The 26,292-nt window shown below is 42.8% G+C and overlaps 2 protein-coding genes across 2 annotated transcripts in view; one reads left to right on the forward strand and one right to left on the reverse strand.

The window, feature by feature from the left end:
* The window catches only part of RAB1A (RAB1A, member RAS oncogene family), a 49,987-nt gene extending 47,243 nt beyond the window's left edge, over positions 1 to 2,744 (forward strand). Inside the window, exons 5-6 of the mRNA XM_037807359.1 lie at positions 570 to 701; positions 906 to 2,744. Coding sequence (XP_037663287.1) covers positions 570 to 701; positions 906 to 1,103 — 330 coding nt within the window. The 3' untranslated portion in view covers positions 1,104 to 2,744. The remainder of the gene's footprint in view (positions 1 to 569; positions 702 to 905) is intronic.
* Positions 2,310 to 26,292, reverse strand: part of CEP68 (centrosomal protein 68) — a 45,038-nt gene continuing 21,055 nt past the window's right edge. The window contains exons 2-7 of the mRNA XM_037807358.1: positions 23,990 to 24,385; positions 20,464 to 21,996; positions 18,833 to 18,955; positions 16,466 to 16,562; positions 6,647 to 6,822; positions 2,310 to 5,566 (exon numbers count right to left, since the gene is read on the reverse strand). Coding sequence (XP_037663286.1) covers positions 6,668 to 6,822; positions 16,466 to 16,562; positions 18,833 to 18,955; positions 20,464 to 21,996; positions 23,990 to 24,343 — 2,262 coding nt within the window. The 5' untranslated portion in view covers positions 24,344 to 24,385 and the 3' untranslated portion in view covers positions 2,310 to 5,566; positions 6,647 to 6,667. The remainder of the gene's footprint in view (positions 5,567 to 6,646; positions 6,823 to 16,465; positions 16,563 to 18,832; positions 18,956 to 20,463; positions 21,997 to 23,989; positions 24,386 to 26,292) is intronic.

The raw sequence follows: 26,292 nt of genomic DNA on the forward strand, positions 1-26,292 counted from the left end.
AAATTTCAGGGTCCGTTATTTTTTTCCTTTAGCAAATGTTAAATCGTACCTTGACAATGAAATCATAGCTAGTCAGGAGATAACTAGAAACACAGACACTTAGATTCATTACCATTAGAAGTACTGGGTGAAGTGTATCAGGGCAGGGGAAGGGATGCTAATATGAAAAAAAAATCAATTCATATTACCATTTAAATACTTGAAAAGTGAAATATTTCATCCCTTAAACATAACTACTGTGGAGAAGAAAACTAGCATCTTTATTTTGGACCCATTTATTTAATACCATCTTTTGACATCTCTAGCAATACCACGTACTTAGTAAGCTATCTTATTCATAAACCAAAATGTTATCAAATTTTAAAAACTAGGTTTTATATTGAATTTCAGTTGCACAATTCAGAACAATTGGATTTGCCTGAGTAGTAGTTGCATGTTGAGCTGTATTTCCCATTTTTTTCTTTTTTGTCTGTTAGGTCAGGAAAGATGCTTCTATGTGTCACTTGCTTCATTAGAACAGTTGTGTCCAGAACTGTATCATCTTACTGCAAAACGTCTGTCTTTTTTAGGAGTCCTTCAATAATGTTAAACAGTGGCTGCAGGAAATAGACCGTTATGCCAGTGAAAACGTCAACAAGTTGTTGGTAGGGAACAAATGTGATTTGACCACAAAGAAAGTAGTAGACTACACAACAGCAAAGGTATGATTAAAGTGTGATTTTCAAACCAGATTTGAAGATGTCGAATTGAGTATGGGCACGGTGTCATATAATAGCCATGACCATCTGAACATGAAAATTTGGATCCGGTTAACTTAATCTTTCCTCACTCCCCATTTCAGATGGTAGAAATGCAATAAGTGAAAAGGATTTTTCAATGTTGACTGTGCCTTATTATTCTCTTAGGAATTTGCTGATTCCCTTGGAATTCCATTTTTGGAAACCAGTGCTAAGAATGCAACAAATGTAGAACAGTCTTTCATGACGATGGCAGCTGAGATTAAAAAGCGAATGGGCCCTGGAGCAACAGCTGGTGGTGCAGAGAAGTCCAATGTTAAAATTCAGAGCACTCCAGTCAAGCAGTCAGGTGGAGGTTGCTGCTAAAATTTGCCTCCGTCCATTTCTCACAGCAATGAATTTGCAATCTGAACCCAAGTGAAAAAACAAAATTGCCTGAATTGTACTGTATGTAGCTGCACTACAACAGATTCTTACCGTCTCCACAAAGGTCAGAGATTGTAAATGGTCAATACTGACTTTTTTTTTATTCCCTTGACTCAAGACAGCTAACTTCATTTTCAGAACTGTTTTAAACCTTTGTGTGCTGGTTTATAAAATAATGTGTGTAATCCTTGTTGCTTTCCTGATACCAGACTGTTCCCCGTGGTTGGTTAGAATATATTTTGTTCTGATGTTTATATTGGCATGTTTAGCTGTCAGGTTTAGTCTTCTGAAGATGAAGTTCAGCCATTTTGTATCAAACAGCACAACTAGTGTCTGTCACTTTCCATGCATAAAGTTTAGTGAGATGTTATATGTAAGATCTGATTTGCTAGTTCTTCCTTGTAGAGTTATAAATGGAAAGAGTACACTATCTGATTAATAGTTTCTTCATACTCTGCATATAATTTGTGGCTGCAGAATATTGTAATTTGTTGCACACTATGTAACAAAACAACTGAAGATATGTTTAATAAATATTGTACTTATTGGAAGTAATACCAAACTGTATGGTGATAAGTATTGTTTTAATTCTTATGGTTAAAGGGAATTATCTATAGCCCTGCATTATACTCAGAACAGCCACTTGTGTATGCAGCCAGGGCATTGTAGACCTATCTTAGAAGAACATCTTATATGCTTCCCAGATAATAGACTTGATAAATGAGCTAAGGAAGCTTCTGTGCTGTGTAGGGATTCAACCAATCTTTCTTAGTGGTTCAGGGAGATGAAATTGTATGGAAACAAATACATTTACAGTGTATGCTGTCTAAGAGCCTGTTATCTCTGATTCTTCTCTGAAACCATTTGAAATGAAATGGCTCATTTTTCAACATTTCATTAATCCATCTGTGGTAGAGGTGAAAAGCAGCACACCATTCCTAACTGGTGAACACTTGTGCTAATATTGTTTCTTCCACGCTGAGTCAGATGTCAGCTATTCCATCCTCCACAGCTGTATAGTTTATGTTGGAGGAGAATTAAAACATTGAAGTAGCAAGCAGGAAATTCATTATCTGATTGCCCTAACTTTAGAAATTATATTCCTAAAAATTAAAACATGAATGCTGGGTGGGAATAATATTTTAAAAAATATATTTATTTCGGTGAAATTTTGCAGATGTAAAAATTTTGTCAAACAGGACCTTGAAGATATGTGGGTTGGTTTTTATTATGGAAAACAAAAATCTTTTGCTAACACTGGCATTTTAAGGTGAATAGAAGTCAAAGATTTTTTTCCGTGGGGTTTAAATAGCAGCCAAAACAATCTTCACACAGGGGATTGGGATGTGGCTGTTGGCAACACATTTTATGGTGGGGTCATTAATTCTATGATAAAATTAAAGCTTAAAAACAAGTCAAAAATTACAGGTTTCTTTATTTTTCACTAAACAGGCAATTGAAATACATGGTACAAAAATAAGTCATAAGATTATTGTAAATGAAATGAACAGAATAAATACTCAATTTAATTTTCCATCTATGATACTTTCACAATAAAATCATAGTTTACTTTGTATTATAGATGTGCTTGTTGGATCTATTCATCATATAAGGCAACTGACAAATTCCTGAAGGTACCAATGCTTATTTGGGTGAATATCTTTTAATGCTTCAAAAAATGTTTTTTAGAGTTCAGAAATTTTCTAAAAGAAGTTGAATGCCACAAAGCAAATGTTAGATGTGATGCTGTGCATTTCAGTTTTATATACAGAAGTTATTCAAACCTTCAGCTTATTCTTGGTGAACATTACATGAAATGTTACATAAATTTAAAGGCTAAGCATATTTACATAACTCTTAGTTTGTAAAATTCTAGTATTCTTCCCCTATGGCAGTCCATATTGGGACTTGAGCACAAGATGTGTCAACATCTTCACTATTTGCTTTTATGTATATGCTGGTAAATGCACTTTTGAAAAAAAAGATTCCCATTTCTACCCCCATTTTCAAGTATAAACATTTCAAGCTACTATGCGCTTTAACAGTCTGTTAATGTAATAATGAACTATTGGTTTTCATGTTTCAAATGCAAGTGGCTGCCATGAATTAGCTTACATAGTATTATTTATATAGCATAAAGTGTTATAAACTTAAGCAGTTGCAAACTCTGATAGCCATTCCAGTCTAAGCAGTAATTTCCTGTTCTGACCTTATACTGAAATTTCCCCCAGCACAAGTTACCATTCCAGCATATTTTACATTAACTCCTCTCTGTGTTCCTTCAAAACAGCCCAGTATTGACCTTCTGTCCCATGTACAGATAAGCTTGGCCATGGAGCTGCTACAAGAACCTGGTCTCCAAATTGCCAGTCCAGCTCTTAGAACTGCCACTTCCTGTGGACTTAAGTTCTATTAAATGTAAGGACTACTAAGAACTTTTACTACCAGGTAAATTTGGGATTTCATAACCTTTCAGTAAGCCATTGTTGTCCTGCCAGGCTTTTGCGGCAACATGATGCCCTGGCCAGCTACGCTACATGAAGCCAGCCCTGCAGTGTCTGCTCTTGGGAATGCTGTTGGCAGTATTTTACTAAGCTATAACAATTTCATCTTGCATTTTAAGGGCGGGAGTTCCTGAAGTTTTTAAAGTACTGCTAAAGATACAGTGGTGGTGATAGTCTTCACAGCCAGGTCCAGAGAGTTGGCACCTTATAGTCATACCTTATTTCAAAGGGGATGCACAAAATAATCTTAGGTAAGGTAGCACTTGCTCAGGAATCAGAGCACACCAAAATAAAATACTCTGAAAATTCCTGTCCAAGTTGATTTCAGTTTGACCAGTGTGTTTCTATATATAGGTTGTCATCTTGAATTTATATGTAACAAAGACTTTTTTTATGCCTATCAAATACAATAGCAAATAAATGGGTTTAACCCCCCAGAGCTATTCTGTAACATACTCAATGGAAAGACATGTTCCTGATTTAAAGCCATGTTAAAGAGAAAGCAAAAATAAATCAATTTAAGAACAGAGGCCATTAGACATTTCTGCCTTTTTAAACCAATCCTAGGTTTTTCAGAATATTTTACATAATTGATAATTATTTTCTAGGAAGGTGTGTTTAATCCACTTATGTATGGAACCAAGATTAATAAGGAGATTACAGAATCATAACAGTTTAATTCTGCTCATGCCCTTACACATACAGTGGTAAGCAATACCAAATTGGCAGAAGGCACTTAGAATACTGGATTTTACATGGCTGCTACTGAATTTTATATAGACATCTTCCCTTCTTAGCTAATGTTTAAATATTAGGATTTTATGGCTCATTTTCAATGACTATAAAGCACATAAAGTGACTATGAAGTAGAAAAGTTGTCACGTTTGAAAATAGGACTGTCATTCATATGGAGGTGGCTGTGGATAGTGTTTAGATTGTGTGTCTGTTCCCAAACCTGTAACCCTAACATTATTGTAAAGAAAGTAATTTTAAATCAAGAGATTTTGTCCTAAGGAGATATTAGCAGTCTGCTTATGAGAATAATTGCTCCAAACTCACCCTCTTTGGATTTAGGATGATTTGCTCATTTCTTTATAAACATAAAAGCTTCCTTTCTCAAGCATTCTACTCAAACGATAATTTGGAAGGGGTGGGCAAAAAGATCTTTTAAGTGTGAACAACTTTCCTTAAGACTTAGCCCACTGTGATACTAAATATTTAAGAAAAAAATGTGTTTTCTCTTTCCATTCGTGACCTTAAGAGAGCTATTTTTTTAAAAGTGCTTTTTCTTGCAGAATCTGTGGTTAGCAGCAGTAACTGATCATTTTGCTTTAAAAAGGTATAGGATTGATGCTTGAAATGGTTCTTCCTTTTTTTCTTTTCCTGCCAAGGAATTACATGTCCGCTCCCAAGCAACAAAGAATTCTCTTCTTGTCCTTCAATATTGACAGCCTTAGTTTCCGTAGCTGCCCAGGCTGTTTGAACCTACCCATTCCCTGACCAGCTGTCACCTTCCAAGGTGGGGGAGTAGGGATGGAGACATAAGTCCCTTAAGCTTGATAACGAGCTTCACAGCTCTGCTTAAGCTCTGTGATGGTTCTGTAAATCCCTGACATATTTTATTTTAATATATAGTTATGGAAAAAAAATACAAAGTTAGGCCAGGAAGGTGGAATCATAAACCTTGAACAGTGACAAAAGGTGTCATAATAACCCAAAGAAATTTGTAGAGGTTCTATTCATTTTTTACCCCTTTTCTTTTGCAGGCTGAAAGTTTTAAGCCTCTCTGGTCCAAAATTTTCAGAGGGATTCACCAACATGAGCGTCATTTTTTGAAAAGATCCAGGTTCCTGGGTGATCATTGACTTTTTTCAGTCTCTTTTGCCCTCATGTAGGTACCTGAAAGAGGAAGAAAAAAAAAAAAAAAACATTTGCTGCAAAGGAAGAAACGATAGCAGCAGCCATCTGTGTTCATTTTAGAACTAAGATGACTATTACTCAAACTGCTTTGAATCAATACAGGGACTCCCTACTCTTGACTGGATTTTATCCTTGACCTTCTTTTGTCTACAGTGAATTCGCAGCTGGAATATCGTCTGCGTGTTAAGTACTACAAATGTATAAGTTGCACTAATTGGTTTTCATTTTCTACTTTTCCAAGGCAACCTGGAAGGGAACGATATGGGGGAAATTTTCAGAAAAGCTTTGTGGGAGAGTTATCAGTAATTCTGGGTTTCTGTGAGTACTTGGCACTTGCTGTCAGGGTTGCTTGGAGGTGGGGTACCAAATAAATAGGATGAGATCATCTGCAGAATAGGGGCAGTCTAATTCAACCCCATACTGGAGAAGCACATGTGCAGAAATTAAAAGTAGCTACAGATATGTTTTGCTGCTGTTGTCCTTGGGTGGTGAGACGTGGTGGTGAAGAGAATGCCAAAAAAGTGGGAACACGGAGCACCCTAGTCCTCATCAAGCAGGGGTGAAACTGAGCAATGTAAAGCACTACAGTGAGCTGAAGGCTTGTCATGATAGGAAGACCCATAACCTTCTTCCTGGCAATAATGGCAACTCCTTTTTCTGTATGGGCATACCTCGCTTTATTGTGCTTCACAGAAACATTTTTTTTCCCTTCAAACTGAAGGTTTGTGGCAACCCCGCATCAAGCATGTGTATTGGTGCCATTTTTCCAACAGCATGTGCTCACTTCTTATCTCTGTGTCACATTTTAAGGTATGTACATTGTTTTTTTCAGATGTAATGTTATTGCCAACTTCATAGACTACAATATAGCATGAATATAACTTTTATATGCACTGGAAAACCAAAAACTTCGTGTGACTCACGTGTACTATGAGCTGTCTTCTCCTTGACTCATCTATTTCAAATAGCTATTAGCTGACTATTGGAGCAGAAGCTCTGGACCCTAATCAGCAGTAGGGTTTGGAGGGCAGATTTCCTTCTCTGGGTTGCTCTACTTACCAGATTAAAGCCCTTCACCTTTTAGTGCTCCTTTGCTGTCACTGGCTCATTGTCAAGGAGGATGGTACAGCCAGCCAGCATGTCCAGAGAGGCTAAGACAGAATCATACAGGCGATCTGCATGGCTCTCCAGCTCACCAGACTGCTTCGCAATTCTCCCAAGGACATCCTTTAAAACTGACACAAGTGTGGTTCAAAGCAATTAGGCGGTATTTTCAAAAGTACATACAAGAAATGTCTCTTTTTACACAAAATAGGAACATAGCAGTTGCTTCATAATGTCCACTTTAAAACAGTGACTTTCTAAGGACTTATGTCACATTGCAGGATTAAAGCTGAGAAAAGAATTCACCTGCTTCACCTTGGAAATTACACAGTACAAGGAACTGGCACGCAGACATGGTTCTCTGGTAACTGGTATTATCTGACTTTGGAGATAAAACAGTGCACACCAAGATCCTGTCAGGCTGAAGGCTTAAATGAAACAAAACAATAGGCCGAGATTGGCCCAGTTACCTCCCGTTGGCTGGGAGTTGTAATTTAGCATGTGCGGTCTGGTCATGTATTTGGGATGCCTGTGAGTCTTTTTTTTTTGTGGGTCCCAAATGAACAAACTTAAGAAAATTCTACCTAAGTAGGCTGAGACAAGGTTGTAGTGAAGCCAAGATTCACACCTACAGCTTTCAGTTAGAAATGTTCATTTGAGGGGGTGGGGAGTGGGTGGGTTGGCTAGGTCCAGAACACACAAGGCACAGCAAGCTTGTTTTCCTTCTCTTTTAAAAAGTTTATTTTGTTAAATACAAAGGCTGCCTTAGCTTCCTGGGCCTTTATCAGCTGTATTACCACGCTCTCTGGTTTCCTGCCACAGCTGTAACATGTGCTACAAAGGAAGTTGGAAAGGGGAAGCTGCATATTTGCAGACAATGCTGACTGGATAAGCAGAAGGGGAAGGAACACAGGCTGGCTATGTTGAGGTAAGCCACGTCAGTGCACTGTCGTCAGGACAAAGTGCTGTCTTGACAACTCATGAGTTGCAGGTGCATGCAACAGAGCTGGCCTGTGAGGGTGACTGAGCTGGGTTCTCCTCATGCTCATTCACCAGACCTTTGTGCAGTTCTTCTAAGTGTTCAGGGGACTCTGACTTTCTTGAACCTTTATTTTGAGATTAAGCTCCCTTTTACAATGTTTCGTCAGGCCAAGTAAAAGGGAAGCTGGGAATGAGAATGAAATAATCTTTTCCTAGTGAGTTTTTTGGATTTTAATATAATAAATGCACACAGGGACCAGATTTGGCTTAATGCCAATGGGTTCAAGTTCACTGATCCAGTAATATAAGGAATTTGTGTGTGAGGACAAATTATGTCCTTAAGTAACTAAAAAAAAATAGCGAGCACATGGAGGATTGTGGGACACTGGCAGAGTAGGAAGCTCCAGAATAACTATTAAACAGGCAGGAACTGTCTGAAACAACTATTTGAAAAGTCTGGAGTCCAGCAGAACACTGTATAATATCCAGGGAAGAGTGGGAGGAACAGGCTGGTAAGTTACAGTAAAGACTGTCTCCTCACAGCAGGGCTACCTACCATGGAGCATGGTCTCTGGCTGGCTCGCTGGTGACAGAAGGGGACACAAAAATCCACTTCCCCAAGATCAGGGTTGGGGATGGCCAATCACTGATCACAGCTTTTGATTAGCAACTTCAGATCACTGAGAGACTAGCTCTGAGGGCAGCCATTGTTTCAATCCACCCCAGACCAAGGCAGCCACAGAGACTTAAAAGATGCTGTGCCCCCTCAGAGCTGTAGGGGACAGGTGAAGGACTGCATATGTTGGGAACCTGAAAGCATAGCTTTGGGGAGCTGGGGAAGAAGCTCCTGACCCCCTTGCCAGGGCAGTTTGGAGTCAGTCTTTCTTTGCCTCCTTCATGAGTCCCTGGCCTTGTTCTGGCTAGGAAAGACTAACTTGGGAAGCTCATCTCTGGACTGCCACCACCGCCACCACCCCATCCCCCACCCCACTCCCCCCCAGGCCACTCTCCCCAGCAAATTTGCCCTCCAGGCAAAAGTAGCTTGAGAGGACAAGGAAAGCAGTGTAAGAAACTACTGAGATGGATGGCCTGGAGCAAAGGATTATCTTCTTTGAACACTAGGAAGAGAGATCAGTCTTCTAGGAAATATAGGAGGCACTGAAACTCCTGTCAACAGGGAAATTCAAAGTGACTAATACGCACAAGCCCAGGACAAGAAATAAGCCTAGAAAAGAAAGAGTATTCACCTTGGGAGAGCTTTACTGATTGACAGGACAGCTGACCCTCAAGATCACCAGCTGATTATAAAATCTAGACATCTCAGGGAATAAATCCGAGAGTCAACATTTTAAAATATTAAAATGTACAGTGTGCAACAGAGGAGTACAAGACAAAAAAAACAGGAATGATGACCCATCAAAAGGAAGAGGATAAAAGTCCAGAAAACCTCAACAAAGAAGTTGGGTACATGGACATACCAAAAAGTCTTAAAAATGCCCAAGGAGATGAAGGAAAAAACAGAGAAAGAGCAAAAAACAATTAATGAGCAATATGAGAATCTTGGAAATTTAAAAAAAGAACCAAACAACTAATGGAGTTGAAGACTAAAAAAAGAACCAAACAGAACTAGTGAAGTTGAAGACTACACTAACTGAAATGAAGAAATTGCAGGAGGTTTTTCAACTAGAAGATTGAAGATGTCAGAAGAAAGAATCAGTGAACTGGAAGACAAGACAATCAGAATGAGTCAGGCAGAGGAACAGAAAGAATACACACCAAATATACATTATAGGAATCTCAGAAGGTGAAGAAAGAAAGGGACAGAAGGAATAGTTAAATAGAGAACTTCCAAAATTTAGCAAATGTAAATATACATTCATATGTAAATATACACATCCAAGAAGCCCAGAGAAAACCAAATAGGGTAAACATGAAGAAAAACACACCCGGTCATATATTCATGAAACCAGCAAAGTCAAAAGACAGAGTTCTGAAAGCTGCAAGAGAAAAACAATGTGTCCCGTATAAGGGAGTGCCTGTTTCTCATCAGAAACCACGGAGGCAAGAAGGCAGAAATACTTCAAGTGCTGAAAGAAAACTATCACCAACCAAGAATTTTATATCCAGTGAGACTTTCTTTCCAAAAATGAGGGAGGGATTAAGACATTCCCAGATAAACAAGGCCTGCCATACAAGCAGTGCTAAAGGGAATTCTTCAGACTGAAAGAAAAGGATACTAAAGCAGCATAAAATCCTGTGGTAAAAATATTCGTTTGGTTAATAATAAATGCCAATACTATGGTATTTTTTGGTCTGTAGCTTCACTTCCTTCATGTGCTAAAAAGCAAATGCATAAAAAGTAATGATAACTCAAATTTTGGACATATAATGTACAAAGATACAATTGGTAACAAGTACCCCAAAAAGGTGGGAGAATGGAGGGATATAAGGGAAAGTGTATATTTATGCTATTGAAGTCAAGTTAGTATCAAACTAAATTTGATTGTTATATATTTAGGATATGAAGCTGTAACCCCATAGTAACCACAAAGAAAATATATGAAAAGTAGATCCAGATAGAAATGAGAAGGCATTCAATATGGTACAACACAAAAAATAAAATATAAAAGTAGGCATTAATGAAAGAATTGAAGGGCAAAAAGGGTATAAGACTTACAAAGGCTAAATACAGCAAATGGAAGAAAGTACTGCACTATCAGTAGTGACTTTAAATGTAAATAGATGAAAGTCTCCAGTCAAAAGGCAGAGATTGGCAGAATGGATAAAAATGCATGAGCCAACTATGACTGTCTGCAATACCTTAAAGTCAAAGATACAAGAAGGCTGAATGAAGCTCAGTAAGAAAATAAAAGACTCTGAACCAACTAGACCTACCAACCCTATATAGAACACTTCACCCAACAACAGCAGAATACACATTCTTCTCAAGTGCACATGGTCATCTCTCAGACAGACTATGCCTTAGGTCACAACATATGTCTCAATAAATTCAGAAATACTGAAATCATACAGTGTATTTTCTCCAACAGAATGAAGCTAGAAATCAGTAACAGAGTAAGAACTGGGAAATTAACAAATGTGGAAACTAAACAACATACTCTTAAACAACAAGTTAAAGGGGAAATTAGAAAATATGGAGGCAAATGAAAATACAACATACCAAAAGTTATGGAATGCAGCAAAGGCAATTCCGAGAGGGAAATTTATAGCCCTAAATGCTTACATTAAGAAAGAAGAAAGATTTCTTCTAACCTCAAAACTGGAGGAACTAGAAAAAGATGAGCAAAGCAAGCAGAAGGAAGGAAATAAGATTACAGCGGAGAGAAATGAAATGGAGGACAAAACAGTAGAATCAAACTGAAAGTTGTTTCATCTAAAACATCAATAAAATTAACAAACCTAGACTAAATGAAGAAAAAGAGGACACAAATAACTAAACTCAGATATGTAAAGGGGGATTCTATCCCTAAACTCGCTGAAATAAAAAAGGACTATTAACTGTATATGCCAATAAATTTGAGAACCTGGGTGAAACGGCCAAATTCTTTGAAACATACTATCTACACTGACTTAAGAAGAAACAGAAGATCTGAACAAATCAATAACTAACAAAAAGAACAAAAAAAAATTAAAAAAAGGCACCCAGTGTTCTTTTTTACTTTAATTGTTCTTTTTCACTTTTATTTTTATTCTTGTTATTTTTGTGTGTGGGGGTAATGAAATGTTCAAAAATTAATTTTGGTGATGAACACACAACTATATAATGGTGTTGTGAACTGAATGTACGCTTTGTATGGCTGTGTGGTATGAGAATATATCTCAATAAAAATGAATTAAAAAAAAAAAGAGAGTAATCCAAAACTAACCAACAAAGAGAAGCCCAGGACCTGATGACTTCACAGGGGAATTTTGGCAAACATTCCAAGAAGATTTACTACCAACCCTGCTCAGACTCATCCAAAATACTGAAGAAGAGGGAACAAATTCATTCTACAAGGCCAACATCACCCTCATACCAAAGCCAGATAAAAGTACCATAGGAAAATAAAATTACAGCCTACTATCTCTTATGAATACAGTGGCAAAAATCTTCCACAAAATACTAACAACCTGAATCCAACAATACATCAAAAGAATTAGGCACCATGATCAGGTGGGATCATGCAAGGGTGCTTCAACATAGGAAAATCAATAAATGTAAAATACATTTACAAAATGAAGGCATAAAACCACATGATCATCTCACCTGATGCAGAAAAGGAATTTGACAAAATCCAGCACCCCTTCTTGATAAAAATACTTTGTACTGGAATTTTTTGCCAGAATAGTTGGGCAAGAAAAAAAGGCACCCAAATTGGAAAGGAAGAAGAACAACTTTCCTTATTTGCAGATGCCATGATACTATATACAGAAAATCCCCTAAAATCCACAACAAAGCTTCTAGAGCTAATAAATGAATTCAGCAGCATGGTGGGGTATGAGATCAACACTCTATACATAAGCAATGATCAACTGGAGGAAGAAATCAAGAAAAAAATTCCATTCACAATAGCAAGTAAAAGAGTCAAATATCTAGGAATAAATCTAACCAAGAATGTAAAGAATTTATATAAAGAAAACCACAAAACATTGCTAAAAGAAATCAAAGACCTAAATAAATGGAAGGATATTCTGTGTTCATGGATTGGAGGACCAAATATCATTTAAGATGTCCATCTTTCTGAAAACAGTTTACAGATTCAATGCAATCTCAATCAAAATTCCACCAATCTTCTTTGCAGAAATGGAAAACCCAGTCATCAAATTTATATGGAAAGGTAAGGGGTCCCAAATAGCCAAAGTCATCTTGAAAAAGAATAATGAAGTTGGAGGACTCACATTTCCTGATCTTAAAACATACAGTGTAACAGTAATTAAAACAGCGTGATACAATTGATTGTACACTTTGGATCTTTGGATAGTTGCATGATATCTGAACAATCTCAATTAAAAAAAATAACATTTAAAAACAAAAAACAAAAAAAAACAGCATGATAGTGGCAACAAGAACAGACACATAGAATCGAATGGAGAGCTCAGAAGTCAACCCTCACATTGTTGGCCAGATGATTTTTGAGAAAGGGGTAAAGACCCCTCAATTGGGAAGGACTAGCCTCTATAATAAATGGTGCTGGGAAAACTGGATCTCCATTTGGAAAAAAAAACGGAGTTCTGAGGATCCCTCCCTCACACGTTACACAAAAATCAACTCAAAATGGCTCAAACACTTAAATATTATAAGACTATCAAACTTCTAGAAGAAAACAGGGAAGCATCTTCAGGAACTTGTGGTAGGTAGTGGTTCTAAGATTTTATACCCAAAGCATAAGCAACAAAAGCCACAATAGATAAATGGGACCTCAACAAAATGTGCAACTTTTGTGCCTCAAAGGACTTCATCGTGAAAGTAAGAGGACACCTACACAATGGGAGAAAATATATGGAAACCACATATGTGGTAAGAGTTTATTATCCAGAATATATAAGGAAATTCTTCCACTTAACAACAAAAAACTATCCCATTTTAAAATGGGCGAAAGACTTGAATAATCTCCCCAAAGAAGATAGACAAATGGCCAAAAAGCACATTAAATGATGCTTATCATTAGCCATCAGGGAATGCAAATCAAAACCACAGTGAGGTATCATTTCATCCCCACTAGGATGGCTATTAAAAACAAACAACAACAACAAACAGAAAATCACAAATACTGGAGAGGATGCAGAGAAACAGGAACACTCATCCACTGCTGGTGGGAATGTAAAATGGGGCAGCTGCTGTGGAAGGCAATTTGGCAGTTTCTCAGAAAGTCTATAGTATAGAATTACCATATGACCGGCCATTCCACTTCTAGGTTTATACCCCAAAGAATTGAAAGCAGGAACTTGGATAATTGCTTATCTATGTTCATAGAGGCATATTTCACAATTGCAAAAGGATGGAAGAAATCCAAGTGTCCATCACTTGGATAAACAGTATGTTGTATATACATACAATAGAACATTTGGCCATAAAAAATTATGATACATGAGACAACATGAATGAACCCTGAAGACATCAGGTTGAGTGAAATAGGCCAGACACAAAAGGACAAATATTGTATGATCTCACTGATATGAAATAATCAGAATAAGCAAACTCAAGTTAGAATCTAGAATATAGGTCAAAGTATGGAGTAGGGGTAGGGAATTAAGGCTTAAAATATACAGCATGCCTATTTGGAACAATGGAAATGCTCTGGTAATCAGTGGTGGTGATGGTAGCACAACATTGTGAACATAATTAACAGCACTGAAATAATGTATATCTGAATGTGGTTAAAAGGGGAAATATTAGGTTGTATATATGGTAATAGAATAAAAATTTTTTTAAATCCTCCATGAAACTGCACTTCACAGTGAACCCTAAGTTAAATCATGGACTAGTTAATTTATAAATTATAAATGTGCTTTCATTAAGTGTAACAAATGTGCCACAACAATGCAAAGTTGTTAATAACAGGGCAGTATACAGGAAGTTCATATTTTATGTATGTTTTGTAAACCCATAACCTCTATTTTAAAAAAAAGGTAGTGAATACCCAGCAGACTTTTGTTTCTAGCCCTTTGGTAGGAGGCTGGCATAGGGGTATTTTGGAAAGAGATGTAAGTAAATTTTGGCTTCACATCCCTAAGGATGTATTTGTAGCTGAGCAAGAAAACAATGCTCCAAGGAAACTGGTTAGGACTGCTGGCACTCTGGCTCTACTGTCTGACAGTGTGCTCCTGGAGAAGGAACAGAAGTGGACCTAGTTGGAGAGAGAAGGCATAAAGTGTGAGGAAATTTGAGGTTTTCACACAACAATCAAGTTCCTGGTTATCCCACGATGGCAGAGTGCAAGAACTTGAATACATGTCTGAAAACTACAGAAAGCCCAAATGTCTCTTATTTTGGCCTGTAAAATACCTCTAGACTACTTTTGAGAGAAGGGCACAATGAGATACTCATTACAGACTTAATTCTGATAAGTATTATTAAATTGATTCTTAAGAATCAATGGAGGTTAAAACACCTGTAGCTTTTGAAAGTACCACATTTACCTATGGCCCTTTTGAAAGTTTCCCGATTGATGAGCCCGTTTCCTTTTTTGTTTTGAGCCCCTCTCCCAGTCCCTGTGACTGCAGCATGGGGGCCATTAAACGCTGCATAATAAGTTTTTTGTTACTTGGGAGTGAAAACTGTCCATTTTCAGGGCTGTGATTAAATGGAGGGAAAAAAAAAAAGCCAGCTGCTTCAGCACAATGTGTGGTGGCACATGGAAACTGTTCAGTAAAATGCTGGTGTAATTTTAAGTATCAGAGGAGATTGGCATACTGAATTTCTGCCCCAACAAAAAATCAAAGAGCAAAAAAACCATAGTGCAAGAGAACACAGAGCTGAAACAAAGGCCTCAAGAGGGAGAAAACTGCAAAGGGCTCACGATGGATAATCATTTCCCTGTTCAAAACTTTCAGGGGTTCCCTGTCCATAGCAACCCCTCTGTCTCTTCATGGCCCTACACCAGTGGTTCTCAATCCTGGGAGTGTTTCTCTCAGGGGACGTTTGGCAATATCCGGAGACAATTTGAGTTGTCACAAATGGGGGTGTGGGGATGGAGAGGGTATTACTAAGAGCTGCTGCTGAACACCCTACAATGCACTGGACCCCCCCCCCCCCACAGCAAAGAATCATCTGGTCCGAAATATCAAAAGGTTGAGAAGTTCTGTTCACCACCTCCCCAGTGTGCAACTGCCCACCACCCTAGTAAGGAAAGCTCCACCCCTGCCTCCAGCACCAGTTTCCCATCCAGCTATACCAGGCTGTTTGCTTCCAATGTAAACCCCATTTCATTCCAAAACAGGAACTGAGGCATAATATAGATGGTGCTTTTTTAACACCTGTTTACAGAGTAATACAGAAAATCAGGTGCTCCTTTTGGGGTCCCATCAGTTCCTTATTTACTCTGGCATTCTCCTAGCTCATCCTCCATACCGTATACCCTCAGCAGGGACAACAATGAGTGCTAATCCTTTGCATCCTGCATGCTTGGATGTACTTTTTAACTCACAAGCATCTTAGAGGCACGGTTTCCTTCTTGTGTCATGGGTCCTTTTAACTCAGGGTCTGGGATTCTCAAAAATAAGAACCACATCATATCTGCTATTAAAAGTCTGTGACTTTTGCACTTTCCTAAATGACTGAGACTCCATTCTGCAAAATGGGCTCATACTGGGTTTACCACTGCCACAGTCCCCTTCATCAGTTCACTTCTTCCTTCACCAACTATTCCCTACAGTAGGCTGTTCTCAAATCCAAACAACAAAACTCTTTTCTGAAACAAATACTCCCCCAAAGAATAAGACAAACCAAATAACCAGAAAGGAGTTGAGCTTGAGATGGGGAGGTGGGGAACCCCAGCCCCACATGAAGGACAGCTGAATTGAAACCATGATTCCCTCCAAGAATGCCAGCAGGGAATATAAAAGCAGAAGGTGAATAGATAGTTCCTGCAGGCCAGACAGCTAATTTGTCATCAGGTTGCTTTTTTGGCTGCAACTGCCTCATTCATGTGTGGTTGCAGGGGAGGCTTGGAAGGGGCTCCTGCAACACTGGCTCCTTTCCAGTGACAGTGAGGGTTCCTGGCTCTGTGTCACTGGGCCTGCTGCAAAGATGGATTAAGCTCTGGCTTAATTCCAATACTTTAAGTGTCTCACCTGGGGTATTATCCAATAGGCACTGAAGAAGAATCTCCCCTTTCTGTAAGACACTCTCCGTCAGGAACTGGTGTTCGTCTATATCTTTTTTAAATTTCTTAAAGCACATCAGGAAAAGAAAAAAAAATCATTGTTACTACAGTTTTGTAAGAATAATTATTCAAAATGAATAATTTGGAAGATAAATCCCACTCACCCAGTCTTCAGAACTTCCCAATTAAATGGCATCAAATTTAATGTCAGCTTCTTTGAGACCAAGGCAAATAAATAGTGTCAGTTGTTTTTTCTGTTGACAGTCTTAGAACCTGTTTCCCTGGCAGAGCCTGGCTCACAAGCACCTTAGAGGCAGGGTTTCCTTCTGGTGTCAAGGGCCCCTTTAACTCAGGGTCTGGGATTCTCAAAAGTAAGAACCACATCATATCTACTATTAAACTGACTCCACCTCTGCCCTCACTCCACGACGTCCTACGGAATGAATGACTCCGAGGTCCTGGCATCGGGGGAGGCTGAATCCCTGAGCAGCTCATCTGTTTTCCCATGGGTACCAAGCCTTGCAGCTGACTTTTTTAATATTCCTTTTGCTGCTAAGAAGTGTAACGTTAAGTCCATGGCCCACCTTTAGTCCAGGGTGCAGAACTTGGTTTCCATTTGAGGTGATAATTTTCATCTTAGATTAACTATTTTCCTGTCTTCAGTTTTCCTTCACCCTGATACCTGTACTTCAGATTTTATTCTTTAGAACTACGTCCAGTTTATATGCTGCCTCAAACGCACTGAGTCATTAAGACAAAGTACAAATATATGAGAAAATGAATTAGAGTTAAACAGGTGGTTGGATATATCAGCTCAGATCCCAGCGATACTCACAAGGCAGGATGGTTGCCTCTGGCTGGTCTGGAAACTAAGGCAACTAAGGATGGTAGGAGGGATAACATGGAAGGAAGGGAGTTGTCTTAGTTGGCCGGCACTGTGCTCTGAGGGCCTTGGGCAGGGCGCCTGCTATGACAGGGCTGGGCTGCCCAGAAAGGCCAGGGCTAAGTCTAACAAGGGCAACTTCCTCCAGAGAATCCTGGCAGGGGGCCCTGCACACTTCAGCGCATGGAGGACTCCGGCCTCCGCCTTCTTCCTCCTGCTTGCTCCAGGCAAGGAACTCCCAGCACCCTCTCCACACAGACTGGAAACAGCACTCCTGCTAGGGCAGGATAGCTGGCTCCACGTGCCCAGGCCATGTCCTGCCCCTAGATTTTATTGGGCTCCCAAGGTGGTGGGAAACAAAAGCCCTCCCTCCAGGCAGGGTGTGGTCCAAGTGAGGCTGTGCATCAACAGCTCAGTCCTGGGTTCCACTTCCCTCACTCATGCAAATGTAAATCATGCTCTCTTCTGATGAAAATACATGGTCAGATTCATAGTTTGTAAAAATTCAAAGAACTTTCCCAGAAAACATCTTCTAGACTATCATCAGGATCAGACCACAAATACCTCCTCTGCTCTTTCTTCTAAGAGATTAGAAAGGGTTGGCCAACAGGACATGGTAGGAGACGGTAGTTCAGCAAGGTTACCATTATATGTAAGGTAACTGTAATTTATCACTCAAATCAGGAACGAAAGGAGGACCTATTAATAATTATGCCAGAATGTCAGGCAAAAACCAGGCAGTGATGTATGGCCACCCTAAACGTGCCACGGTAATCTAGGATCAGGTTAACCAGAACCCACAATGAAAGAGACATTTTAAAAATAACAGAACCTTGATGAAAAAGAGGCAAAAGATCACCTAGAAACAAAATAATGTCAGGTTTTTGTCTAAACACCAAATGTCCTGTGTATATTCTGGAATCAGTACAATTTCATCTTAAATCCTTAAATACCAGCACTGTCCAAAAGAACTCTTCGTGATGGAAATGTTCCAAATCTGCACTGTTCGCAGCAGTAGCCATGTGATGCTGGTGACAATCTGGAGCATCTGAAATGTTGCTATGGCTAGTTCAAGTGAAGAACTTAATCTTCAATTTTACTTAATTAGTTTAAATATCTTATGTGGCTAGTAGCTGCATAATGGACAGCGCAATTCTAAACTTACCAATCCCTGAGACATTTGAAGAACTGTTGCAAGTTACACTCAAGTACTTTTGATTGAAGATAAATATAATGTATTTTCTCCAAACTCTACTTGGCCTGGGAAATAATTCACATACTTTAGAAAATTTTTCAACATTAATTTGAAAAAGAGCCTCTGATGAGATTTCAGCTAAAACAGTTACTTGAGCCATAACACACCAAGCAAGTCAATTATTTGAGCTTTTACTTTGTAATCAAGTAGTTCAGCCACCATTCTCATGAGTGAACAAGCCAGGACCAGCTATTTACCCGGTAAAGCTGCAGAGAGGACTTGAGACTTGTAAGATTGGACTTGGATGGAATCAAGTGGTCGGTAGCATCTGCTACACTGTATAGCCAGCGAATCAGCTCTTCCAGCTGACAGCAAAATGTCTGCGTAGACAAATAAAAGAATGCATTTTATTTCTGATGTTTACATTCTCAAGAGCCTTAAAATATCAAGGGCTTCCAAGAAATGATACTGCACTTTTCTACAGCCCTCTCTCACTTGAGGCATTAGTTTTAGTCTCCTTTCTCCTCTGCTACCTGTCCCCACCTCCATGACTCCAGATTCCCGCCAGGCCAACATGAAAAAGACCCAATGTGGTTCCATCCCCCCTCAGCCCGGGGTGACACCAAAAATGGCAGCCCTGCATGTGAGAATGGAGCTGCTAAGAGAAATGCAGGAATGAGGGATCAGTCCAGAAGGGCATGCCTGCCACAGAAACCAGTTCTGTGGGGAAGGGGAATGTAAAATTGATGACTATAATCACGACGAACATGAACCCACAGCTGAAACCATATGAATTAAAAACGCTCACCCCAATTCTGCTCCCACCCTGCCCAGGGAGCTGGGCCCCTGAGCTCCACTGCCAGCTCCTCTCCATGGGAAGGCTGTAGGCCAAGGGCTTTATATCACAGCATCTCAATCTTTTTTCACAATAAAAGTATTTGATAACATCCGTCCAATCTGCTTCACAGGATAAACTAATCTACGTGACATCATGTGGAAGGTTAAAGACCTCTTGATTTGCTGGGAAAAGGCTGGGAACAGCGGCTCAGGGTCCAAAGCTTAGAGGGCCCTTCTGCCCTGCTGTGGTGTAAAAGCAGTGTCCCTGTGCTCACCCCAGAGGCTGCCATTGCCAGGTGAGGGGCAGCAGAGCGCTCAGTGCAGGGACAGCCACATTTCTGAACCTTCAGCATATGAGCCCTTGACATGAATTGGTTTTATCTGTACAACATCCATAACAGAAAGGGATGATCCACATTTTACAGATGAGTAAACCTAAGACAGGGCCAGAGTTGCAAAGACAGCAGCAGAGCCATGACTCAGATTCAGATCTGATGACAGCCCCATGCTACAGAGTATTATATTTCCAGATATTCATATGTGGTCCACAAAAAGGTGAAGTCTGGAAAATGGCACACTGATGTCCCTAACATTGGAAAGCCCTATCACTTTGGTATATTGAAGTCTCTGAGGGGCCCTGCAGCCCATGAGCCACTCACCTTTGTTTAGCCCAGCGTTTCCCAAACACATCCAAGCACAGAACCCTTTTTGTGCAGAATACCTGCTAATGTCCTCAAGGCCAATGGCACTGGGAAGCAGCCCTCCAGCTCCACGGACAGCCTGCCTGGGTCTGACTCCTGGATCTAGTTCTTGCTAAGTGTGTGTGGGGGGGCCTTTGGCAAGGTTTCTAACCTCTCTGTGCTTCTTTCTTCAACCATAAAAGAACAGTGGTATCTTTCTGGAAAAGGGTTGTGAGGATTAAAGGTAAGGAAGGGTAGAGTGCCACTACATAAAAAGTGCTTGCTCAATGTTAACAAATATTAAGATATTAGACAGGGAGAAGAGACAAGACACTGTTGTTCAAAGGCTCTTAAATGCTGAGTTTCTTTACCTTCACACATTGCACAAGTGATTCTGTTCTCAGCTCTCCTCCTTTCCTGGGAGGCTGCCCTTCAGCCTCTGGATCTGAGAATGCCAGTGGGTCCGACATGGCCTGGAAGGAGGAGCGTGCTCCCAACAGTCCTGAGTTGATGCCCAGGGCCCGGCCGCTCACCAGACTGCCTTCCCCTGCAGAGCCTCGGGCACGGACAAAGGAGCTCAACAAACAGTGGTTCTGGCCCACAGGGCCCCTGGGTCCTGAGAGTGAAGCCCCAGTGGGAAGCTGGCTTTCGGTACAGTCTGATGGGAGGGAGGCTGGCCCATCACTGTCTGACACTTCCACGGAGCTCTGCCCTCCGGCAGCCCCAGTGGGCAGAGTCACCAAGGTGGGAACAGAACCTAGATATGAAATCAAACTAGAAACCTGTGTCAGTCGCGAGGGCAGGGCAAGATACTCATCTTCACTTTCCACTTCGTCTTCTGACTTCCATCCAGACTTGGTGTGGTCAGGGTATGGAGCACTCTGGCTGGCCCCCTTCTCTTTCCCCGGCTTGAATGCGGGCCGCTCTCTGTCCAATGTTCTTAGCTTAGGAGAGCTCACCTCAAGGTGCCTGTCCATGGGTAGCTGGTCCTTCAAGCCCCTCTTGTCTGACTCTCTGTCTTCCCAAGCAGCATCCCTGCTACCTGGGGCTCTGGGGGTAGATGCCAGCTGTCTGCAAGATGCCAACGCCAAGCTGCCCTGCTTCTGAGACACTCCAGAGGGCCACCGTTTAAGGCTTGGCTCTTGAGGCCCAGAGAATGGCAGGGCAGTGGCCTCTGCTGGTGGGCAACTGTGGGAGACATTAGTGGGTGATTTTAGGGTGCTTGCTGGGGAGACAGAGAAGCTATCCAGATCTATACCAGAGTCTTGCAGGACTGGGTCAGCCAGCACATGGCTGTCAAGGTGCTTTGAGAGTTGAGACCTGGGCCTCAGTGGGTAAGTGTAATCAAGCAGGTCTTCATACTCTTTATTTGGGTTCCAGAGAGGGGAGTGGCGGTCAGGGGAAGGAGGCAGGGAATCTGGCAGCACGCAAGCCCAGTATTCGGCTTGGAAGGAGAGGTTCCTCCTGCCTGGCCCAGTAGTATCACCTGCAGAGAACACAGGCTGCTGCAGCCACTGGAGCCGAGGCCCAGGCCCCACCACAGTGGGAGGCGACTGGGGAACAACCAGCTCCAGTGAGGAATCCTTGGCAAGGGAGCAACTCCGAGGCTTCATCTTCTCTTGGTGGCCCAGGAAACTACTGACCCGGGATGAGGCAGAGACGCTGTCGCTGCAGCTGGAAAGCTGAGGAGCAGCAGCACCTGGGCTCACCGTGGACTTCCACCTTGATGGGAAAGAGAATCCTGAGGTGGGGAGCTGCTGGCTGAGGCCCAGTACCCATGATGACTCAGCTGGGGATGGGTCATCTGCAGTATCAGCATCATGTCCTAAGCGAAGAGCTGTAGTTCTGGAAACATTAAGTATCTGAGGTAGCTCCTCTGAGGCAGAAAGCTTAGTCTCTTCCAACTGTAATGATAAGAGGGACAAAAAGCACTGAGGTGAAAGTAATCATATTTCTTTCATTTTCTTTGGGGACCCAGAACACATTCAGGGAAGCTCCTGAAGTGAAGAGTCTGCTGCCCGAGGCGAGCAGTAGAGCATGTGCTGCTAGAGGCCTGTCTAGAGAACTGTCTTCCCCAAACCGACCCCCAGCCCCAAGCCTTTCAAACATCATTCCTCCATGGATCTAGTTTGTGAGGGAGCAGAACTGAAATAGCTCTGTCCTGCTGTAGCTGGAATACACTGTCTAACCTTTAGGAAGCATGTGCTGGGCAGACAAAACCCTTGATCATTCTGTCACTGAGGAGATACATCCAAACCTGGTCAGCATGCCATGCCCTGCTCAGCTCACAGGCCAGTGCGGTGAACACTGGCAAAATGAGTCATTCACCTCAGCTTCTGCACTTGGGATTTTTAATCTGCCCAATGAAGAACCCACCCTCTGGGGGAAACAGGCCAGAAGAGTGGTTAAGGGCATGGCTTTGGAATCAGACATACCTGACACGTCACACCCTAACTGCTGCTTTCCAGTTGTGACTCTGAGCCTCATTTCCTCACCTGTAAAGGGGAGATGGTAACAGAGCCTCCTCCTCAGGGCATGAAGATTAAATGAGCTTATGTGAGAAGAGCATATAGTAAGAGCTCAACAAACAACACGCATTTTAAGCACCAGACTCATATTCATGAAACTCAGCCCGTTTCTGTTTTTGCCTATTTGCTTCCTGTCCACTCACTCTCTGACTCACCAAATCTGACTCATTGGGGCCCAGAGCCTCCCACCACCCCTTGCCCCCGGCAGGTGGGGCCCAGCCTCTGTTCTCTCCCAGTCACGCTCAGAGCCTCCCACAGGATGGGCTCCACGGGACGGAACACACAGCAGCCAAGGCCACAAGGACATCTAGAAGATCAAAGAAATTCCCAGGAAAGGCCTTGGCAAGCAGAATACAGGAGGAGGAGGTCAGAGCCGGGAGGGACAGGCCATTCAGGTCACTCTCCCAATTATACTGAGGGCCAGAAAGGTCCAGTAACTTGCCTGAGGTCACAGAGCCTGGCAGGATTCCCTGCCCCGGGGGCTCCCACTAGGAGAGCCTTGCACTCAAGAAGGCCAAATATTCGACTTGCTCTCTGTACTGGGTTGAATATTGTTCCCAAAAATTCATGTCCACCTGGAACCTCGGAATACGGCCTTATTTGGCAATAGTCTTTACAGATGTAATTTGTTATGATGATGTCTTAGGGTGGGCCCTAAATCCAAAGACTGGAGTCCTTTTAAGAAGGGCATGTGAAGACATCGACATTGCACGGGACGAACTCTACGTGACGATGGAGGCAGACTGGAGTGATGTGTCTAGAAGCCAAAGAAGAACCCTCCCAGAGCCACTGAGGAGACCACGGCCCTGGTGACACCTTGAGTTTGGACTTCTAATCTCTTCAATTGTGACAGATTAAATGTCTGTTGTTTTAGTCACCGATCTGTGGTAGTTTGTTATGGCAGCCCTGGGAAACTAATACACCCAGGGGCAGCGCTGCCTGCCACAGGGTCTTCAAGGCACTGACAGGCGTCCCGGGTCCCCAGGAGATGCAACCCCAGATCCCTCAGGAGCCCCACAGCCCCAGCTCCTCCTTCCCCAAGTCTCAAGGCCTAACCTACAAGTCAGACACAGGCCAGGGCCCCCGTGCCCCGAGCTCCCTGGTCTAGCCCTTTGGACGGCAGGCTCTTGGCCACAGTGTTCCTGGTCCCCTAAAGGTCACTGGCCACACTCCTGAGGAACAGGAGATGCCATGGACAGAGCCCCTACTGGGCCCACGGCTCAGTTCTCCAATTGGGCCTGTAAAACAGAACTTATGACACCGTTTTTCACCTCCCACAATGGCTGGGAAAGCATGTGATGGTGAGAAAATGCTGGAACACACTCCCAGGGACGACACTGAGCACAGCCCTGCTTGCCTTGGTACCTACCAGGTTTCCCACGGAGTGCAAACGGTCTCCAGTGCCCATGCCGGCAGGAGGAAGCAAGCGGCCAGAGGCAGGCTGAGACCCACCAGCTACCGGCTCTCTCTTGGTGCTGGCCTGCGGTTGGGGGGCTCCAGAGGGGCTGCTGGGGTCAGCCCCACCCCAGCAGGCAGGGCCAGGTGGCCCCTCTGCCCCCCACACAGGAGAGGCAGGGCCCCCCTCGGCTTCCAGGCGTGGTGGCTGGTCCCCTCTTACTGGCTCCGGGGTGTACACCTCCGGCTCCCCGCAGCTCCACCTCCCACAGGACTGGGCCTTTGTGTCCGAGGCCTCCACCTCTGCCTTTTCTTCACCCAGGGCCATTGCGACGTCCCTCGGTCGGGGTCCTCTGAAGGCTTCAGCTCCCTAGGAAACGGGAGAGGAGAGGAGATTATAAATGTTCTGCAGCTGCACCAGGCAACCTTGCTTTTTAACGATCAAGGCAAATATTCTTTTGGCCAAAGAATAAAGGAAACAAACAATGGCTACTTCCTCAGCAGAAGACCAGGACTCTGCTTTTCTTTGGCTCCAGACCCTCCTAAGGGGACACAGAAGCACACAATTTTATTCTCTGCTTTAAAGTGGCTCACACGGTCCCCAGCAGCAAGCACCCAGGAGGCTCAATACAGGTCCAAACTGGAGTCCAGGCTTGGGTCCTTTCCTCCCGTCCCTTTGGTCCAACCCCACAGGGCACGACGTCCCAGCCTGGGCCCCCTGTGCCCAGCACTGCAGTGGTTCTGTTGTAGCAACGCCCAGTTGGCAGGTGGCTCAGGCCTGGGCCCGACAGTCCTGCCGTAGAGAACAGCAAGTCAGGGCAGCCCAGGGCATGGCTGAGCCCAAGAAGGATGCTTCCCAGGATGCCCAGCCGTGCCTGAGGAGGAGGCAGGACCCTCTGAAGCACAGAGTCCACACCCCAGGCTGAGGAGCAGGTGGAATTCTCGTTCCAAGAATGGCCAGTGACCAAAGAGAGAGATGAGGTACTCTCCTCGTGCGAGCGTGAGCTGAGGCAGCCCAGGCGGGGGACAGCAGCAATGCTCACACAGCGCGTGTACAGGTGCGAGCGTGGGGAGGGCGGTGGGCAGCCAGCAGGCAGGCAGGCGAGGGAGCCCCAGGTGGGCCACAGGGAGGGGAGAAGGAATGATTCAGAAGCTGGGATCTGAAAATAGGGCCATTCCAGCACAAAAAGCTTTGGGAACAACAGAGAGACCACCTCAGCCCAAATGCAACAGCAAAGGCTGCTGGCTGGGGATACCAGTGAGGTGTGGCCAGGGGCCGAAGGGAGTGAGAGCAGTTGTGGGAGGCTCTGGAGAGGAAGGCGAGGGAACTGGGGCCCTGGTGTTGGCGCCTGCCTGGAGTTCCAACCCCAAAGCTAAAACCTGGGCATAAATGGAAATAGCCTTGTTTCCTCAGAGACCAGGAGACCAAGTGGTAACAGGAAAAGGTGCAGGTGGCAGCCTAAGAAGGTGGAGGCGGCTGCTCACCCCGGCTCAGCTCACACTCTGGGAACCACAACCCGGTGGCTGGTGGGAGCACAGAATTTATAGAACCTGAGGCGGCCTCGCCCTGCCCCACTGGACACACAAGGCTCCAGACCCCGTCAGAGGTGACCCTAGAGTAGAGCAAGTACCCTCATTTAATTCTCACAACCACTGCTGAAGGGCAGGAGCTAGTCAGAAAAAACAACTTTTTTGTTTGAGCACGTAAGATACTGATATGGTTCAAATACAAAATGCATTAGATCTATAAGTCTCCCTCTTCCTTGCCCCCCTCTCCCCCCATTCCTCCACTAAAATGAGCCCCTGCATGCAAAGCAGTTGTGACAATGCCTGGCACGTGGCATGCAAGCTGCAAGTATCGGTGCAAGTTACTAGCATCATTATGGGGGAGTGGTAAAAAAAAAAACTCAGTGCAACAAGTCAGCTTACAACGAAGGAGCAAAGCAGTCAAACACGAGAACAAGCAGCCAATTTTCCATATAAAATCATGTAAAATATTTACTAGATACTCCTACACAAACAGGCAGACAATCTTAGTTTTTGTGTAGGCTTCCCGTCTCTTGATGCATATGCAGACAAACACAGATAGATTCTTGGCCTCCCCACTCTCTTCACATAAAGGTTTCTCAAGAAAACTGTACAGGACACACAGTTCAGAACCTTGCTTTTTTTTCCCCTTAATATATCTTAGAGATCTTTCCTTAGCAATACACAGAGCACTTCCTCTTTCTTTTTTCTCATGGCCTCAACCGTATTCCAGTGTAAGGTGCACTATAG

Source organism: Choloepus didactylus, chromosome 17 (genome assembly GCF_015220235.1).
Source record: "Choloepus didactylus isolate mChoDid1 chromosome 17, mChoDid1.pri, whole genome shotgun sequence".
NCBI lineage: Eukaryota > Metazoa > Chordata > Mammalia > Pilosa > Megalonychidae > Choloepus > Choloepus didactylus.